Source organism: Apostichopus japonicus, chromosome 21, assembly GCF_037975245.1.
Source record: "Apostichopus japonicus isolate 1M-3 chromosome 21, ASM3797524v1, whole genome shotgun sequence".
Lineage (NCBI taxonomy): Eukaryota > Metazoa > Echinodermata > Holothuroidea > Aspidochirotida > Stichopodidae > Apostichopus > Apostichopus japonicus.
The window spans coordinates 4,948,458-4,970,549 of record NC_092581.1 but is presented as its reverse complement, the minus strand read 5'-3'; the positions used below and the strand labels follow the sequence as shown (position 1 = coordinate 4,970,549).

Here is a 22,092-nt window from a genome sequence, read left to right as displayed (position 1 = left end):
TAACGACATGTAAAAATACAAACATGCACCGTCTGACTCGATCCAACCAACATTGGCGAAGCATTCTTGCTGTTAATCTTATTCCAATTGGTTCTGCATAGTTCCTTTTCTCTTAGTGGCTGAGGAGTTCAAAACATTCTGTGATGTCATACCTATTGAATATTCATAGCCCTATACGTTGATTCGTTCAATCAATATAACCCTTTCATTCATATATCACTTTTGCAATGGAACTAGTCGGATAAAGATCTATCGAACGATATAATCTGTGGAGGCTTTTTAAAACTGCACTATAGCGTTGTATCGGTTTCTTTTTTTACTGGATATCAAAGATGAAGAGAACTTAAGAAGAGGTATATAAGAAGTAACGGATTTAAGGAGATAAAGGAAATATCCTCTCAGAAACAGGTCCGATGCTTCATGCCAAAGAAGCTCATTTGATTCGGTTTCTTTTTAATTGAGGTGATGCAGTTTACAACTTGAAAAGGTATACCTTTTACAACGGGGACAACTTTGACTCAGCGTTAACGATTGCGGTTTGGGATCATTTCGGATTCAAAAAAGAAACTCGGTGATATACTGTAGATCGATCAACAGTTCTTTTTACGTGACTGGAGTTTTACACGTTATAACTGTTTGATATATGTATATATAACCACCACAGAGGGAGAGAGAGAGGCAGAGAGTGAAAGAGGAGGTATAAAATAAGAGGAGACGAGAGGTGGAGAGAGATATAAAGAGGGTTGCGGAGACACATATTTAGAACCATTGTAAATAGTCATTATTTTATTTGAGAATGAGACAATGAAAAATTGGACCAATACTGAATTTTCTCTTTTGAGATGGACATAGGACGTGTTAAGAAGACCACAAATTAACAAGTGAACAACATACAAACATATATATATATATATATATATATATATATATATAGTTCATATATATTTATAACAGTTTACTTAAGGTAAGTGTTTTCTTATTTCTACCGATTCAAAAATCATCCCTTCTCGTATACCTCGATTCTGTTCCTTCTTTCAAAAGAGAATAAATATGTAAGGAGTTTTACTTAGTTTGTAGATGAATTAATACAAGAAAAGAAACGTTAGTAAAAATATATAACGTTTAAAAGAAACCCCAAAACATGTGACTAATGTTATACCTATAGGAAGGTTGCCCAACAATGAATAAGAAGATATTTTCATAACATTAAAAAATAATCCTCTAAAATCTGTATACAAAATAATTTAACAGAAATGGACTTGTGTGCAAACTTGCAGTTTCCACAGGGAATAGTGACACGTGACATCTTTATATTGTATTATTATGAATCGATCACGTTCTTTGGTCTAGTATACCAAGCGGATTACTTCATTGCTGAAACTTTCTCCGTTTTTTGTGTATTTATGTGTCCTTCAAAATTCAAGACATTAATGCGAATCTATGATTTCATAAAAGAACTTTTAGGCATACTGAATGTTACATATCTTATGTGAGGTTTTCGATCCTCGGCATATTTTCTAATTGTTGTGTTTATTTCTGAAAATAAATTAATAAGAAAGAACACAATTAAATGATTTAACAGGCACGTGGAAATGTAAGACTTTGATTACAAAAACGGCATCTGGAATATTAAACACTGATAAAACACTCAGTCTGATCGTCACTGGAAAACAGTTATTAATTTTCATAGTTATTCTATATCGGTAGGGAAATTATTGCTTGAAAACATTACACGTGTCTTTAATGGGGGTGTGTTGCGTACTCGTTAATTCATTTATTTTTGTTCTTGTGTCTGTGTGTGTCTGTATCTGTGTGTGTTCGTTTGTTTATTTCTTTCTTTCTTTACGGCTATTTCGAAATGTCACCATGCAGTTGAATCATATAACACCGGAATTCAGCGCAATAGTTTTATTCTTTTTTTCATTTCTTTTTTGATAAATCGTCCCAATGATTTCACTTTGCATTTGTTTTTTAACTTGGAATGAAAACTTAACTATGACTATTAGCCTTTACGTGATTTTAACACTGAGTAAAGGATGTTACAGTATTATCGTGCGAGTATGTATATGAGATAATGTCTCGTTTATAATCGAGATTATTTCTGATTGTTTCCTTCATTTGGTATTGCTTGTCTTGATTTGCTTTAAGTATTCATGTATTTTCCACGGTTGTCCGTATATAACTGACAAAAGTAATTTAACACCGACCACAACAACCTTTTTTTACGAACTGTTGACATTTTTTTATTCCTCCAAATCTAGAAAAGAACATTAGACCAAAGGAAGGTCATAATCGATCAAAACTAGATTTTTGGGGGGACAAAAATGAAGATTATTGAGCAAGCAATTAATTATTTCGATTTAACCCTGAAAATTTCCTAGCCCATGCATCACACGCATTTTATATAAGCTAATGCAAATAATCAAATATTTGAGCAACTTTCAAAATGTTCGTCTTTTACATTTACTATATGAAATGATTCGTGACTAATCGACCTATAAAAAAATTCCTCGCAAAACACACGCATATTATATCAACTAATGCAAACATAAATATTTAAGAAACTTTCAAGATTTTCGTCTTTTTTTACTTTATTATATGAAATGGAGCGTGAGTAATAACCTATAATGAGTAGCCTTGGTAATTTGAATGTTCACCAGAGCCATTGTTTTTTTTCAATTCCACGCCCTGCAAATAAAGAATATTTGAATAACTTTCAAAATGTTCGGCTCTTATACATTACTATATGAAGTGGTTCGTGACTAATCGACCTATAAATCATATCCTATCAAAGACACGCATTTAATATCAGCTAATGCAAACCTAAATATTTTAGAAACTTTCAAGATTTTCGCCTTTACTTTATTATATGAAATGGAGCGTATATAATAACCTATAATGAGAAGCCTATATAATTTAAATGTTCACCAGAGCCATTGTTTTTTTCAACTCCACGCCCCCCCCCTCCTTATTCTTTGCTTGAAAAATCACGCAAAAAGGATGTTTAAATAGGTGAATATATTGGGTGGCTATTAACACTTTTATGAGCAAAAATTATCTGATATACTGCTGCATTCATGATAGACTGAGCCAGCTGCATTTGAAAAGAATCCAAATGTGCTTATTTTTGGTTTTTACCCCAGGGTATGCTAAGGATGTAAATAATGTTTCTGTCAAGAAAATTCTAACATGCTGCTACTGCTATGAGAGGTGTCGACTTTTGTACCGAAAGTTTGCGTTCTGTATATATAGCAGAGATAATTAAAAGATGTGTTTGGGAGAATACTATATTCATAACAATGAATAACAATGGAATGCGGCAAAAGTATTTTTTGCCCAGCATATTTCGCTCAGTCAATGGGTCCAGTATAAGTTTTCATTTCTGATAAATATCAACGTGTGGGATGCACGAAGGGGGAAAGGGGGGGTGGGGCCGGTGGGTTTGTGGGATTATTGGGAATGAGGAGTAGCAAAACAAGAAGCATTGCATGTGCAAAGTACTCTTTAGAACCGATAACCTGATATCAAAATGTTATGATTTTTGGTCGATGTGTGAAGGGGGGGGGGCGTGCATTAGCTGCAGGGATCCCCGCGTATAATCCAACTGACCAAATGGTTTATGGGAATTTATCGGAACTTTATAAGGTTTGCCTGGAATATATGCAGGGTTTTGTTGTAAGGTTGCATTTAGGAGAGGTTCAGTTCAGCCAATCACGGAATTGAGCTTAAATCGAAGATGATTGTTGGCTTATCATTCAGTCGAACACATAAATCTTCCAGCCTAGAGCTTAGACTTGAAAACAAGAAGATTATTAATCACAGTGATACACATGCAGTCCAAGTCGATTTACAATGTAGGACTGTGACCACGTGATCATCACTATCACAAGACGATAGCTTGGTCTAGTGCTGTAGTGTTATGATTCCTAAAACGAGAAGGAATACAGAGGCTAATAAACATGAACTTGTTCAAGAGGTCTCAAAACTGGATTGGGAATTTGAATTGTATTGAACTGGATGCTGAATAATTTACTAACTTTTGATGAACTGTGATTCCCCGTTGCTGGTTATTCGAATTTAAAGGGATGGTTCGATAGTAAAATTAATTTGTTTGATATGTGAAAAAGAGTAATAAAAACTAAGCATTATCGTGAAATTTTCTTTGATTGAAATTGATTGTTGTAAATTCTCCCCCCCCCCAAAGTAAACAAAGCGTTAACTCACGCATTTATGGATCTTATATTGTGTTGATATATAATGTTATATATATATATATATATATATATATATATATAGATATATGTATAAACACGCCTTTCCATTGCGTTGCAACTCAGAGTTTCACGCACACACTTAGTTCTTCTTACTGCGGCGATCATTAGGCATATATATATATATATATATATATATATATATATATATATATATATATATATATATATATATATATATATATATGTATATATATATATATATATATATATATATATATATCATCAGACAACTCTGCATAATATATATTTGCATACATATATGCATACATATATGTATGTAGACATATTTATTGGAAACTTTTTGCCCGAAATCATTTTCTCAAATTCTAATGTGTCTTGAGTCCGACTGAGAAGTTCCTTTGGAAACGTCAATAATCGTAACAGAAGCCCACCCTAAATGTCTTTGAACGAGGGTACCGTATGTGAGTATTATGTATATATGTGCGTGTGTGCGTGTGTTTTCAGCAATTGTGCTTCTCGCTGACTCCTAATGGGTTTCTCTAGTGGTCAAGGTTTTAACTGTCTTCAAAATCAATTTTATATTGCTTTTTGGATTGGAAAGGATTAAGGGCATAATGGGTGTACTTAGCTTGAATGGGTACACACGCTGCGTTTTGCACCACGTTACAGTTAACAACATTTTATATAAGAGATAACATTAACGGATTTAAGAAGACACAAAACCAACCATCACCAATAGGTCTATGTGTCAGGAATAACTGTAATGAACAGCTTTCCCAAACGGCTAAGAAAACTCTCATTCCATTTTGGGAGATATCATAGGTTTAATGTTCTGTTACATACACGCCTGTAGACTTGAACAAGTCTAAATATGACACCATCAAGACACATGTGCTTCAATTAGGTTTTTTGTGGGGCGGGGGGGGGGGGGTGGGGGTTGGGGATGAGGGCATGGGGGATCGGGGATTCTCTCTCAATCTCGTCCTTTTGTACTGGAGATGGTGTCGGTGTCAACAATGTTAAATTCTACTTTGTAAAAAAGGAGAAAGTGAAATAGACAAATTTACAAAATTGTCATTTAGCCTCAGAAGAAGATCCTGCTAGGATTCGAAACGTCAGGCCCACTTACGTTTACACAAATTTACAAAGTGGCAGCTCCCAGTCGCGGCATGTAAGCCGGCATAACCCCCCCCCCCCCCCCGTCCTCCCCTTTAATGGAGCAAATAGCTTCGTAGTTGGTTAGTGGGTGAGATATCTATAGCTAAAAATGTTAGTAGGGATTGCGTCTCAGCATACGAAAGTTAAATCATGTATCACTAAACAACGAATAAAGCTGTAAACGGATGACGTCATTCGAAATGCAGTCTGTTGCTACGTTTTTGACCAATGAAGTGTGTACTTCACCATTTGCTATGAATAGATACTACACCTCTTAATTTTGTGTATTGTTTTGAGCATTGACTCCTTAATTATCAGTGGCTCATCAATCAAAATGACTGGACGACCTAGACTAGCTGTAACGATTGCATATATAGGGTACCTCAAGACAAGAAGTAACAAAAGTCCAGCTGACAAAAACAAGCTCTTTGGGTAAACAGAAAGTAATTGTTACAAACATATGGGGGGGGGGCTAGAATTGATCGTAAAGGTTTTGGTTTTAAAGGCATTGAAGACTCGCCCCAAACAGCGTGCCGCCATCTTTAAAAAGATAACTTTCCGTTGCTTGGAAGTGAGGTTTTTCTCTTGTCGCTACAAAATGCAGACAGTAATGAAACGTGATACCTTGTTATCTTTAGCTGGACCTGAGATGTCCATCGCTGTATCGTTTGTACACTGTGCTGTGGGTATAAACCTCAGCTGTATGTACTGACTGTACACTAGTGTCTAATTACCGACGGTAGCAAGCTGTGTGTGTATTTTCTGGGATCGATGGTGGGGTCTAACACTTTTGTTACACCTCATTCGAAACTAGGTCAGAATACCGGCGTTAGACGTTTCTTTTTGCGCGAGTCTTCACACCCTTTAAAAAATTTCAGCCAAACGGAGGTCCCGTTCTCGTAACTGAAGTTTGTGGTAACCATCTATTTTGGATAACACGTCGCATGATATTTAGTTGCACCGCACGGATTTAGTAACGAAAAATAAAACTAGCGAAATGTGGAAATAAAGTACCCTTTCATCCATAAAACTCATTTGCACAAAGGTCTTTCAAGTGAAATAAAACCAACCATCAAAAATAAGCCAGCGAGCGAGTTGTTTTCTATCAAAAGTAAGTTTATTTGGAATATAGCAAATTTGTGAACGACCCATAACTGTAAATACGATCGAGGGACTTCGTTTTTTCCAGTGACTTGTAATATGTACAAACTTGCTCAATATTAGTATTATTATTATAGTATATACGATTGAAAACATGATTTTCACCTCATTCCATGTCGCAAGGATGATCAGAATTATGTAAGGGGTGGGGGGAGGGGGCGTGTTTCACTTTCTTTAAAAAAAAAAGTAGATATGCATTATATGCTACATCGAGTGGTTTACTTGTAATTTGTTATGATCATGTAACAACTGGTACACCGACGGGTCGGGTAATCGGGCAACGCCCGGGGCCCAAAGCGGATGCTGGTGGGCCGGCCCGCTCGCAATCCATATCCCTTCTTAGCAACTCCTACGTTTAAAAAAAAACTAATTCTCATCCATACTTCGCTCTGTCCACCGCACATAGTGCACACTATATATGTATATATATATATATATATATATATATGTATATGTATGTATATATATATATCTTCATAAGCCCCTGTCTTGTATCCCCTCACCCCCTCCCCTACCCCCTCCATGTTTGTCACCAGAAATATAAGTAAAAGTACAAAACATTACCTTATTCGCTGTTAAGATCATCGAGAAAAAAAAAGTTAAATTCAAATATACAATTCCCGTACCTCAACTCCTTGCCCTTCCCTCCTCTCCCACATCAGTCTCAGATAGACAAAGAAATATTTACGTCCCTAGATTTGGATCCAATTTTTAACGGCTGTTCGTGACAAATTAGTATGATTGCGCAATACAAGGTTTTAACATAATACATATAGGTTACTGTTAACTTTGGGATCACATTTTGATCTGGGATAACATTTTCACAAATTTGACTCGGAGATCCCAAAAAAATTTCCCGGGTTCTCAGTTGCCTTCATTAATATATCCAAATTCTCCGAATGAGGATCAAATTTGCATATACACGTCTGTAGGATTTGATCCTGTAATTGGCGTCGAGCTTAGAAAAACCGACCCGGATCGTCCATATATTATGTTTGCAAAGTATATATACTCTGAAAGACATCCCGTCAAAATATCTCCATTTTAAAATATCCAGGGACCCACAAATCCCAGGGATGATACTATTTTGAAACAATCCAATTTTTGAACCAAACATAGTTACATAGCCAATTGCTAATAAATATTCACTATACTGACAGCTATAGTAACTCTTGTCTGAGGAAGCGTTCCACAAACAAATAAAATACTAAAGGACACTTTTCGATGATCTGCCATATACACACCAACGTAGCTTATAAATTATTTAAAACATTGTTTTTTTCCTCAAAAGTCGACTCCGGTTTCAAGGAAAGCAAGATATAGGGATTGAGGTTCAGGTGAAGAAAGAAAAAGTTTTCATCTGGTTACAAATAATTATAAAATGAAAAAGACAACACATTTTGCAATTATATTATTGTACAATTGATTAGCACGACCCCCCCCCCCAATCCACCCATATCCTTGATACAACTTACAAGATATAGAATTGTCTAACATTCTTTTCTTTGTTATTAATTACGGTGCATTCGGCAAATAATTTCTCATTAATTATGATCATACTCTAGCTTTGAGAATCTCATTCATGCCAACGGATACATTTGCTAAGAATTATTTTTACCTTTCTTTCTCAGATTTTGACATCACAACATCCATATACAAAAACATAGAGCAAATAAAACATATGTTTTTTCTTCTTCTTCAGAAAAGAAACCTATTATTGCCCTTGGTTGCTCCAAAGCCCCATAATTACACAGTCGTCCTGATTTACGTGATATTTATCGTGATAGGAAGTTATTTTACAAGATCAGAATACCGGTCACGTGAGGACAAATAACACACTCCAATTAAAACCCCTTAAGAATTGTTTGTGGTCAAGTGATTCTAGAGGTAACACTGTTTTTTTTTGTTTTTTTTTTTTAGTAGAGGGAAACAAAACCGGATTATCACAAGAAAGTTTCAACTGTAGGGCAAGAGGCCTGTGAATATTAAAGGAATATTTGAGAGAAGGAAGTGAGGTTAATATATTTTAAAAAATATATATATTTTAAAGGAAATGGAAGACGAAGAAAAATAAGAGGCTTTAAGATATCTGTGAAGGAATGTTTAAGTAGGTTACCAAATTTGGCACATACGACCGGGTTTTCGAAAGGTCAAGAACTTTCAGTGAATGTCATATCAACATACAGAAAAGGACGATAATTTATAACCATATTTTGTATAGGTATTACATTGGACTAAAGATGTGTCTGAAGGGGGGGGGGGGAGAACATGTTCATTCGATACTATATTGCTTAAGGGCTAATGGGAGAATTCACAAATGAAACATCTCGCAAAACAAACCCCACCCCCATCCCACACCATTTCAACCCCACCCCTCGAATCTTCTCATACGCACGCTTTCAAATATCTCCATATACCAAATAAATGCCTTTATTAATTAATAAGAGAAATTATGAAAAAATCATTCCGGATACAAAATGTTTCAATAAATCGCTTATCTGCAGAATAAACACAAATACCTATAAATATGAGAGGTACTAATGTTTAGGTCTTATTACAGGATCTTATCAATCTGATATTGAACAAAAAAAATACCTTGCTATGACCGGAACTTCAGTCCAAAGTGACTTTCACACAGGAACCATTTACTTATTTTAATAATCTTTAATATAATGCTGGTCAGATAAATCAGTTACTATACTTAATTAATTGTTAGTTATAACTACAAATTACAACAATTTTGTTGATAAAAAAAAAAAACAAGAACGAACGGTTGCTGGGGTTTGAATTGTATACGCCTACAGTATTCGACCACGTGTTACCCCCGTAACCAAGTTTGTATATTACTTTTATTGAATGTTACAGCAACAATATTGATATTTGCAAACAGATGAAGAACAAACCAAACAATAATAACAAAAAACGGCCATAGATTGGTCACGATATTACTTTAAATTTCTCGCCTGGAATTTAAAACGTCCCTTGCCGCACCGTTTGAGAATTGAATATCCAAAATTGTCAGTCAAGCAAAGACCGTGTCTGAAGCTGTTTTTAGTTGCTCATGCCATTGTTTATAAATATTTAATAAGAATAAATATTCATGATAGATTGACTCGCTGATCTACACGGGGTCTTTTTTTTTAGTCGTCATAAAGGGGTTTGTTGGCCTACTTGTTCTATCAAGAAGGACTTGTGTTTATTGAATTATGAAATAACGCAAATTTGATGGAGAAGCCCGTGATGCTAGAGTGCTCAGTGGTTCCACATGTGACAATAACATTGTTTGGGTATACGAAAGGTTGGTCAAAACAGTGTCACACATTTATGGGTTTATTTCAGGTTAAATAATAACTGACATAAATCGAGATAAAAAATAATAATGGTTACGTCAAAGGAACCACAAAATGAGAAAAAGGAAGACGGATGTCCTCAAGATACGTCGACATGAATAGTTAAGCATACATTATCACAAACGTTTGGATACAGTGTATACGTATTACGTAACTTTCAAAGAAATTTGGAATATATACTTTTTTAAAGAGGGGGGTGCAGGGGGGAGGTGGGAAGCCTAAAACCTTGATCCACCCTCACCTCCTGTCTCCTCTGATACATCCAGTCTATATCCGTGTGATCATAATACATCAACCGAGGTATCACAAATTCTTTCAATAGGAAATATATACTAGAAATAATCAGGGTAAAGGTTAGCAATCCTAACGCACGGTACTGTGTTTCTGAGCTGAAAATGACATATATCTACTAACACATGATATTAGCCAAAAACGCCAGAATCGGTCACGGGAACTTTTGAATTGTTTGGCAACTTTTTTCTAATTTTTATGTTCACTCATCTAGCATATTTGTGTCGCTATTTTTAGTCACTCTAAGCTATATACGTAACATGTCTTTGGGCTGGATCTATATAGATATGTCATAAAATGTTATTAAAATGCTTTCAGATTGCTTTATCTAAAATATTACTTTAAAAATATATATCAGAATAAGCCATCATAATCTTTTATACTTCTTCCTTTTACAGATAGACAAAGAGGAGAAACTTTCAACCCACAATGCATTTCGATCACCGGAAATGGATTATTGCAGTTTTAACTATTTTATTCTTCATTACAACTGCCCAAGAAGTCAGGATAGGTAAGTCAAATTAATTTGCATATGCATCCATGTTATGAATATTCACATGGAGCACCTTGTTATGGCTTTTTGGGGCTTAATGGGTGTGAAGACTCGCGCAAAAAGAAACGTCTAATGCCGGTAATCTGACCTAGTTTCGAATGAGGTGTACCAGAAGTGTTAGACACCACCATCGATCCCAGAAAATACACACACAGCTTGCTACCGTCGGTAATTAGACACTAGTGTACAGTCAGTAGATACAACTGCGGTCAATACCCACAGCACAGTGTACAAACGATACAGCGATGGACATCTCAGGTCTAGATAAAAGATAACAATGTATCACATTTCATGACTGTCTGCATTTTGTAGCGACAAGAAAAACTTCACTTGCAAGCAACGGAAAGTTAACTTTTTCACAGGGCGGCACGCGGTTTGGGGCGAGTCTTCAATGCCTTTAACGGTATGGATATATTCGAGAGGAAAAAATGGATTTCCATGAACCAATGGATACAGTTCCTCCGTATATGTATCCTTCACGAGCAAGAACAATTCCTATGGATATAAGCGAGCTGGGATTTTGACAACTCGGTGCGTGAACGTGAATACCTTACAAGGAAACAAAATCAATAAAAATCGTGAAACGTTTTACCTGGGATGACACGTCATCACAAGTAAAACACATTCAAAACAAACCACATTATAACACATTAATGGAAAACCTGTATATTTGAAATCAAAATTCACTTTCGTCAAATGTGTACGTTTACACACGTTTTCTTGTGTGTTTAGAACATATGAAAACGTGTAGAAACTTGTGTATGATTTGGGACATAATGTTTAAAAAAAAACTGAGAAAATGTATACTTCATATCTGTGGCAAACATTGGCCAATTCAACACAACTTGTGTAAAATTGATATAGGAATAATTTCATACATTTGATATTTCTTTGCCAGAGGTTGCCTTTATACAGAAGTATGTCTTTCATGTTTCACCAAAGTCACGCATTTTCACACAAGAATCATCGAAATTGCTAGGTTAGTCCACTAGTTTTCCAATCGTGGACTTTTTAATTATATAGTAACTGCGCTTTGCTTTGTAAAAAGTATTTTTCCAGACAACACTGTTCTTAATGTTCACTCTGTCTTTCAAAGACTGGAGTTTTACAACATAAAAAAAAATTATATTAATATCGTGAAGTTTTATTTAGGATCAATCGAATCATACGATGGCATGAAGGGATTACACCATGCAGAGCGTGTTACTGTAGTAGCCTCATTGTTCAAACAAGGGTACACATCGAACCCCTAAAGGGGAGGGAGCCAGCCCCGAGTGCTGCTCCTTGTAACAGGGTGAAGTCTGTCCCATACAGATCAGCTGTTTCACCCCATCACGTGGGTTGTAGATTTTCACAGTTTTTAGGCGCAAGTATATATGCTTTCGACACTTTTCTCTTAGTTTTTTTCATCTGACAAATTTTCCCTTTGGCCCGCATTATTGGTAACAAGGTCAGTTATTTCAAGGTAAAAATATGGCGGCCCTTTTTAGTGGCTTTCAAAATCAAGGGCGACATTGCTTGATACATCTTCAAAACTGGGTAGAGGGCCGAGTTTGACAGCATCACGTGGGTTGTAGATTTTCACAGTTGTTAGGGGCAAGTATATACTTTTGACACTTTTCTCTTAGTTTTTCATTCTGACAAATTTTCACTTTGGACATTATTGGTAGTTACAAGGTCAGTTATTTCAAGGTGCGAAAATGGCGGCCCTATTTAGTGGCTTTCAAAATCAAGGGCGACATTATCTGAATCATCTTCAAAACTGGGTTGAGGGCCCGAGTTTGACAGCTATACCTGCATATTAATCAACGTTCTTCACTGCAACCTGCATAATCATGTTCTTTGCTGCACTTTGGCTTCACTTGAACCGTCTCGAGTATGTCTCATTTTACAATAAATCGAGATTATTTTGAGGGGTCTACCTCCGCAAGGAAGAAACTCGGACTATATACATAAGATTAGCAGAAACCTTCAAATATCTTCAGAATAGTCAAGTTCTTCGTGAGCCACATTGGAATTAATTGCATGTGCAATTATGCCTGCTTCTTTAGTAAGATTTATATTTATTGTGAACTGTTGTAGAATTATAAGACTAAAAGCAATTATGCCTACCTGCCTGAAGTTTGGTTCTAGCATGCAACGTAAATAAAGCTATATTGTAATTATGCATTCGAAGTCTTTCCGTAGGCCTTGTATGTCGAACTCTATAGCAACTTTGCCCGTTTTTTTCACGAGTTGTGTAAGTGAAAAACGTGATTCTGCTTCTACCCTTAATTGTTACTAATTAAAACTAAAATCTAATGACTTGTATCAATTAGCCTAATTGGTACATACATTTAGCAACAAGTCTGATAACCACAATGCAGTACTTTAATAATTCGGGACAACTTTGGCACGGTTTAGTAATAATTTTCAAAGTCACACAAGAAAGATCCTGGGCACGAAAAACCCAAACAACCGAACGACTGATTCGCTCAGCCCAACCCTATAGCTCCCCCCCCCCCATCCCCCACCCGTGCATCGAGACTGTGACTGAGTAATCAGCGTCAGGTGTGTATCACGATTTCCCTAGAAAAGGGAACATAATGCTTACACCTGATCTTAGCCAAAAAGGCCGAGAAGGTACAGTAATGACATAAAATAATTGACTTACAAGTACCACATAAAAGAACACTAAAGACGCGGCGTATAGAGGTAGAGAGTATAACAGCTAGTCAGTACTGATATCAACAGAGAGGGTATAAATGGGTGCTTCTCCTAAGACGGCTAGCAACATCGTGAGGCTGCTATACAGCAACACAATCTCACGTGATCCTGGAATGCAAAGCACGTGATGAGACAGGAATTAAGGCTGCAGGTGACCTTTCATGTACAATGATATTCATGCTGTAACACCTGTGTTAAAAAACCTGTATTGGAGCACCCGACTAGCGGAATAGTATGAATTGGTGTGTAGCCTAAATAAATACTAACATGGCCTTGGCCTCTGTTTCATTGTACTTCGGCAATACTAAAGTGCTTTCTAACGTCACTACAACCTGTCATCAAATTTGATGAATTTTGTCCAATTCTGACATAATTACGCTACTCCACTGTAAATATTCCAACCATCTCTGGGTACACATTTCCATCCCAACCAATGTTTGGTAAAGTTTGTCTAAATATGTGAGAAAACGTTTTGATTTTGGAACTAATTTAAAACTGGAAAACAACTGCTTACGTGATGGGAAAGAGCGTATATTACGTATGTGAAAGAAAAGACGGATTCCGAATGACAATTTTTTTTAATTTTCATATTTCAAAAATGACATACTCCCCCTATCACATAATTGTTCTTGCCCAGGAGGTTTTTCGAGTTGTTAACGCTTGATTTTTGGCATTCGCGAAATATCTCCTGGTATAATGAAACCAGTGAGTTGCATAACAACTCCCTGATGAAACACATTCCAAGACTTCGCAGATATCCCACCTTGTTACAACACCAAAAACAACAACAATAGTAGGCTAATATCAGCAGGCAGTCACAGCAACAACAATAACAAACCAAAAACAACTGATATAGTTTGAATATTGGCACCATCGACAAACAATTCCGCGCCAGCATACCCTTATTTCTGTAAACATGACGGTATATTCGTTTTTGTAGGCGTATACCTATACATCTTTCGATATTCCGCAAAACAAATCACAGTTGTCTATAGTATCGCCTAATACATGGTTGTATCAATACCAGCAACTTGGGCAAACATTGAAACACATAATTATGTTTACATAGATATAGATATAGATTCAGAGCTTCGCGTCTTTTCAAACGCGAACTCCGCGCCGCTCTGATGCGCGCATGTTGTGAATGTTATGTTGACCCACATATATATATATATATACATTGCTGTTCATAACAATGTCTGTATAGATATGAGTTATTATGTCGAGTATGGAAGAATCATATACAGTTTGAAAACAAACATATTATAAGAAAGAAGGCGTTTGTCCATGACGACAATTTCTGTCAAGAATAAAAGAAATTGCAACAAATCTGACAAATAAATAATAAAAATAAAACTGTTAAAATTCGGTCACTTATCTTGGATACCTTCTTGTTTTTCCGTTACTATGACAACTGTGTTGTTAGTTACCATATATTTTTGTCATTTGTTTCTTCGAAATATCCAGATACAGAACCAGTCTATTACCGTGTATAGATATAAAGTAGATAGGCCTTTAGGGTATTTAGTCCCCATTTCTTAATTCCTGCGTTTAATGACGTACAATATTGAGTGACCACGCATAATTTTTCTAAAACGATAATGCGTATATGATGTTTTCAAGTCTTTTCATTTCTACAAAGAAAGTGATGCTGTTAGGTCTTTCGCGCAATATTAAAATCAGCCACCAATTGTTATGTATTGAAGGCAAAAACATTGCTATTCTGTAACTTCCGTTACGCAGGTCTGTGTGCAGTTGTACAGCTTCCACGCTGTACACCATTAGGCCCTTGTGGGATTATGAAAGTCAACGGATTATTATTATTAACCTTTAAACGGGTGACTCGGTTAGCCAAAGCTAATCTTCCCCGAGGCCCTAAAGCCTCATTATTACATGCGGATGGCGCATGTAATAATGTTATGTATTATTCCACTGATGGGAGTATGTGAAATATAGCCTACGATCCTTCTGTTTCTGTATACAAAAATCAGTAGAGTAAGTAGGAGTTACCTATACATGTGAGTGATGTGACAAGCAGTTACGTGCATATATATGCACGCAGTTGCATGAAGTTACACGTATCTGAGTTACTGTTACATGCGGTCACACGCGGCTAAAGGCGGTTCGATTCGGTTGCGGTTTAATGTAGTTACACGCGATTTCCTGTAGCTACCTACAGTTAGATACAGTAACATGAAATTACACGCAGTTACTACATATGCAGTTACCTACCGCTTACATACAGTAACCTGAATGAAGTTAGGTATACTAAAATACAGCTACATGGAATACGTGAATTTGCCTGTTGTATGTATTTAGATGCAGTTACACGTAGTTGCATGTATAGTTTCACGCTGTCAAAATGCGGTTATATTCGGTTACAGTTACATGCGGTTACATGGAGTTACTCGCAGTAACCAGTAGTAACATTAAGTTACTGCAAGTTAACTGCAGTTATATGTAGTTACACACAGGTACCTGAAGTTACGTTTAGTAGACTACCTTTACTTGTAGTAACTTGCAGTTACGTGAAGTTACCTGCACTTATCTGCAGCTATTTTACACACATTATACTGAGCATTGACTCACGATATAAATGTAAAAGCACAGCCATATGCCGGTTTTTCTTTCACTCAAATATAGCTATATTTGACGAGTAACTTTAACCCGATTCTGACAAATTTCTCGGCGCAAAACTTCGGTTTTAATATCATATACATACAAGCTCAAACGAACGCAATTACTACCATGGAAATTCGTCATCTTCTATGTAAAGTAGAACATAGATATTTGTCTGTGAAATTGCAACAGGTTTAGCCATCAGTTATAAGCGAGTGGTTAAGTAGCCTTTTAAGTGCCAGGGTAATCAACGTACGTCATAGCGTGGCAAAAAAAAACTCACATTCAATTCAAAATGATATGTTGAAATTCTGCTACTAACTTCAAGATAATCTTAGATAAACTTGAAGCTTTGTCATGTAACACCACACATACGCAATCTATCAAGCCCCCCCCCCCCCCATTGTAAATGAATTGCCGTAGAGAGTGTTATATAGCATTTTTTCGGAACGGAGACTCATGATTTGAAACATGGAGGCCTCTTTTTTCGTGCAAATTCACCACTTTTTGTCAAACTATCATATTTAAAGCCTCTCCAAATTGACAAAGAATTTTTCGTGCACCGTCATCATTTTGACAGTCTCGTTCCAACATTTTTTTCTCAAATACATTTAGTCAAATGTTGAGAACATTTTGAAACAAGATATGGCGTTGAGATAAATTCTTAAAGGAGCTATCTTCTCACGCATGGTCGCAAATTGTCTGTCAGTAAAAAATGAAAAGTTTGATTCATTCCTGGTTTTTTTTTTTTTTTGCATAAAGAATGTTAATTTGTACAACAACTTTCAATCGTAAATCATGTTAAACAACCAAATTCGATTCCGAAAAAAACTCGTCGATAAGACACATTTTACGTTATAGTATTAATAAACAGGAACAAAAAGTATAAAGGCATTATTATTGTTTCAAAATATGATTTTCCTTCCAAAACAAAAAGAGACTTTTTCATATATAGTCATTTGATGAGTTTTTGACCAGTCAATCTTATGAGTTACATCATTCTTAGATATTATTACTAAAAGATATTAAAATTGACAAATAGAGAGAAAAAAAAAATTGCGAAAAACTGCTTTAAATGTAAAATCGATTTTACCATCTGTTGATATGTTATATACTGTTTGGATGTCTTCAAAAATCGTCAAATCCACAGGGGGAGGGGGTGGTGGGGGGGGGGTAACAGAACAGGACAGTCTAAAAGCAGTTTTCTTTACATGCGAAACAAAATGAGACAAAATGAGAATAAAAATATGATTGATAATTGGACTTCATATTTCTTCTCCGAATCAAACAAAGAAGACGAAATCTTATATAGCTTATATGGAGTTCTTTCAAGCGAACAACCAAAAGGGTATATATCTTCATCGTCAAAATATGACTTGGAATTATGAAAGTTTATAACTGCCTGAAGTATTTCATTTTCTTCTAAATTGGTCTCTTTTTGTTTAAAGTTGAACTTTCAAGGTTTTTCTTAGGAATAACCTTTGGGCTGTCATTAATTAACTCCTTATGGCTAACATTTTTGTTATCCCAGCTGCTTCAATGTTTATAAGAGATATACTTGGAAACAAGTTATGTGTTTTTTTTCATTACTTTTTCTTTTCCATTTCGCGTTGATTTTGTAGTAAATTTTTCGATATTATATAAAGCTGCTACGAAAATGACAAGTTTCAAAAATGTTCGTAATTTGTTTCCACGTGATTAACACTAATGTGCAACATGGTATGGACGGCAACATGTTTACAACTACAAATTTAATGTCATAGCTTTTCATTTATTGATTGATTTACCTTTCTTATTTCTTTTGTTTACCATTTTTATTGATTTGTATATATACCTAAAATTCTGAAAATCTTCAAAGTTTATATTTATTTCTGCTGTTCTGCGTGCATCAAAAAGGATAGGCTTTTAATGTGTACATATTATTGTTCCAAATTTTCTCCAAATATAGTTTCACTGCAGACTTGAATTGAGTCCTTACGCGTACCCACATTGTATAGCATAGTTGGCTGTCTTCGGTTCTCAACTCTCCTGAATTTGTACCCGTACTTGTACTAAGGGGGTCAGTTTGGAAGTAAGATGGATTCTATAATGTAAGTGCAAGATTACATGTAATCTTACTCACGCTTTAAGCCTAGTACTTGTACTCATACCAAAGGGTACTCATATATACCCATCTTGTGGTACTCGCACTGAAAATATGTTACCACCAGATTGTGGAAAATTCAAAGCAAAAAAAAGCGAGCGATAATAGCTGATCAAAAGCAAAGATAACAGACGCCAACAAACGTCTAGACAGATACAATCATAATTATATATGAGTCGTTTTCAGATACATATTTAGTTACAGCCAAGCACATATTAATAAAAAAAATTATACGAGTGCCTGGATTTACATATTGAAGAGAACATGGAACGGAGACAAATGTAATTAATATTTTGAAACCGATCCCGTAAGTTCAACAAAGAAGGTGTTAAAAGTCATTTCCATATATTTTTTTTTCCATTCGATTGATATCATATACCCGTTTCCCCAATTGGGTAAAGGGCCTCATTCACAGAAGGAAGATTGATGAAAATCCTTAATTACTAGCGACTATTATATACATTTGTTTGTTGTTTTGGGACAAAACGATCAAGACAATATAAATATTTATATTTTGTTATTGTCTGCCTTATACCACAGAGCATTTTGTTCAATTAAAAACCACGTAGGAGTAGATATTCTGAACATAATTAGGGAGGTCGGGAGGGGAGGGAAGGGGAGGGGGGGAGGGAGGGGGAGGGTAAGAAGAGACATGTTATGAAATCAAGTAATATTCACTCATATTCAAAACGTCAACTGACAATCTCTTATAGTGTCGCTCGACGGACTTCCTTTCCACACGGACGTTAAAAGCTACGACACCGGTTATTTTCAAAACATGTTTCTTAAATTTATAGCATACTGAATTCTATTGGACTTGTAACTGGGAGGAAGTGACGTCATAATGAACTTGGCATTAAAGGAACATTCAAGAGGTTAAGCATCTTTTTCTTAAAGCATACAACCGTGAAAGCTGGAAAGGTTATATAAAACATTACTAGCACTTAACTATGTGGGTTGTTTTTCTTTTTCTTGGAAAATTGTGTCATCTTTTAACGGCGTCGAATTGAGAAAGTGTTTATGTACCATCTCTACCCCAATTTTTGCCCTATCATATGTCAAATACAATCGTTTATATTATTGTAATATAAGTGGGATCCAACTTCAATGATTCCTTCTCTAGCCAAAAGGTTCATTCATAAACTTGAATTTCTACATGTTTGTCAACCAAACGAAATGTTTCAACCAGAGGTTATTTAAAGATAGCAAGTACTGGCCCCAAATTTTAGCACGCTAACAAAACGGTCAGGTACTTTCCCGGAGGGTATGGCACGCCAAATTATTCAAGGAGTATACTCACTTGGACAATTATACTTTTAATAAAGAAAAATGTATATTGACGGACAGTTGCAGTAAGAAAATTTTTGAATGCTAGCGGAAGGCCACAATTTGATTTTCTAACAATTTTGAGGGGAACTGGGTGACCTCACCTTATTATTTTCTTTAAAAACATCCATAAAAACGTGCAAGGACACAAACTACATTCTGTTCTGTCTCATTAAAAGGCGAAAAAAGAAGAAGAATTTCTCCTTTTTATTGGATAATTGGCCTACATTTGTATACTTCAACTCCAAGATAGTATTTATACGAGTCTAAAAGCTTTAGCTTAGTCTGCAACCATGCGCGTTACAAACTTGCGCTGCGCATGCGAAATTGCACACAAAATGCGCAATGAGTACGAGCGGAATGGAAAGTATCTTGCATAGGATAAATTAGTCATCAACATCTTTTATAACAACACAAATATGAGTCATAATTTCCTTTTAGTGTATCCATTTTTTGGCTTTGTTGGACTATCCAAAAACGAAAACTTAAAATTATATCAAATTGTTGAACCTTCACTGAATCCGACGCCCACAGAAGGAACGAGAAATATTTTTGCCCAGGTAAACTAATGAAGCTATCTGCGCTCCATGCGTGTTAAAGCAGTAATAAAGCATAAAACAATGTTGATTACATTGTTAGACCAACTCCAAAGTTATTGCGGATTTCCTATCTTATGAATGATAATAAAGTAAAATATACTTACTAAATTTATATGGTGACCAGAACTGCCAAAAATGCAATGTTTTGTCTTTTTTTTAATATGAATGGATGTAATTTGTGGGTTGAAAACTCAATTTCCGTTCGGTAAAAACCAAACTTCCCTTTAAAATATAGAGAAAATAGAAGAATTTCAGAAACATGCAGAGAAGTAACCAAAAGTGGTGCGTTGGTCAGTGACCTGTTTTGTCGATATAACGAACTTCCAATTTCGGCCTCGAAGGAATAACTTTTGCGATCAGTTGTCGCTATTTTCCTTGAGGAATAATTCTTGTAATGGAGTTTTGACAGAATGTTATATACACCTGGTTGAACTGAAACCCTCCCTGTTGAACTAACACAAGCACATCACGATTCGATATATTTTGCGAAATGCGGTATATGCGCGGTAACCATGCCAGTGGCTTGCGCAAAGGGGAGATGGCGGTAGGGGGGGGGGGCAGGAATAGTCCCCATCTCCACCTGTTAGTGTGGGGGAATGACGGTAACTTTATTTAGTGTATTAGTGTACTACTTCAGTATACTCTTTAATGGAGCACCGTCTCAATAAACCGTGGCTAGGGGGAGGGACGGAGCGAGTGAGGTGGGGGAGGGGGTGGTCGGTGTCCATCGGCGGGATTTCATAAATTACCATTGAATGGATCGATCTTAAACTGGAATAACAAATGTGTAACATGTTAACAAGTGACAAACATGCATCATTATGTTATAACACGAAACAATGGAATACGTTGTCTGCGATATCGTTAATAGCTGCAGTATATACAGTACAAACTGACCAAAGCAACTTATTCTTTTAATTTTATGAAACAGCTTTTAAACAATATACGTTAGTATTGTGTTATAGTTTACCGGCCGATTTTCTTCCAAACTTGTTTCCTCTGTAGTTCCTTGTCTGATTAACTGAGATGATCAGATTTCGTTTAGTATATATATATATATATCTCTATATATATCTATATATATATATATATATATAGATATATATATATCTATATATATATATATATCTATATATATATATATACATATATATATATATATATAAATATATATATATATATATATATATAAATATATATATAAATATATATATATATATACATACATACATATATACATACTTATATATAGATATGTAGATTTATAGTCCTTTTAGTTGCAATCTTCCGGCCTTTCTTCATTTTAAACCTGTCAATCATCCCCATTTGTCAGTATATTATTTGACGCCTTTTTTTAATATTTTGACTATGTATCACACCTTTCATGTCCACATAGTTTTTTTTTTTTTTATATATTACCATTATTATTAATATTTCTGTAACCACCCCATATAGGGCACAACACTGTAATATGATGTTCATTTACGAGGATAGGACCGTAAAGGAAACCTGCCTGCTGTTCTGACCGTAGTATTTTCTTTTTAAACGTTTCTACCACACGCTACCCCCCCCCCCCCCCATTGACAGGTAAATTAAAGCGCCAGTTTCGCAGGTTATGTCAAAGTCTCTCTCGTAGACGATTTATCATCGCTGAGGAAGCGTTTCCCCTTGGGCCGGATTCACTGTAAATAGCTCTCAAATATTGATTAGTAATAGGAAGGGCTTGCTTGTATCAGGGATTTCAGACAATATATATACTCGAGTAAACCTTTTTAATGTGTTTTCTTGTCCATCTAGAAAGTTAATCATTTTGCATATTTGAAAAAAGGAAATAATCGTCCTTTTTTTGTCTTTCACGGCCTGCCATGACCCCCGAAGGGAATTTTTGAGTATTTTTGTTTTCCATTGCTACTCTTTAAGAGTAGTAAAGAGGGCTGGGAATGATATATTA

General features: G+C 35.6%; 1 protein-coding gene across 2 annotated transcripts in view; it reads left to right on the top strand.

The window, feature by feature from the left end:
• LOC139962880 (glutamate receptor ionotropic, kainate 2-like) overlaps window positions 1-22,092 on the top strand; it is a 111,191-nt gene that overhangs the window by 28,296 nt on the left and 60,803 nt on the right. Inside the window, exons 1-2 of one of the 2 annotated variants that reach the window (XM_071963262.1) lie at window positions 214-964; window positions 10,594-10,706. In XM_071963262.1, coding sequence (XP_071819363.1) covers window positions 10,625-10,706 — 82 coding nt within the window. In that variant the 5' untranslated portion in view covers window positions 214-964; window positions 10,594-10,624. Of the gene's footprint in view, window positions 1-213; window positions 965-10,593; window positions 10,707-22,092 lie in introns of those variants that run through there. The other variant, XM_071963263.1, reaches the window with a different exon arrangement.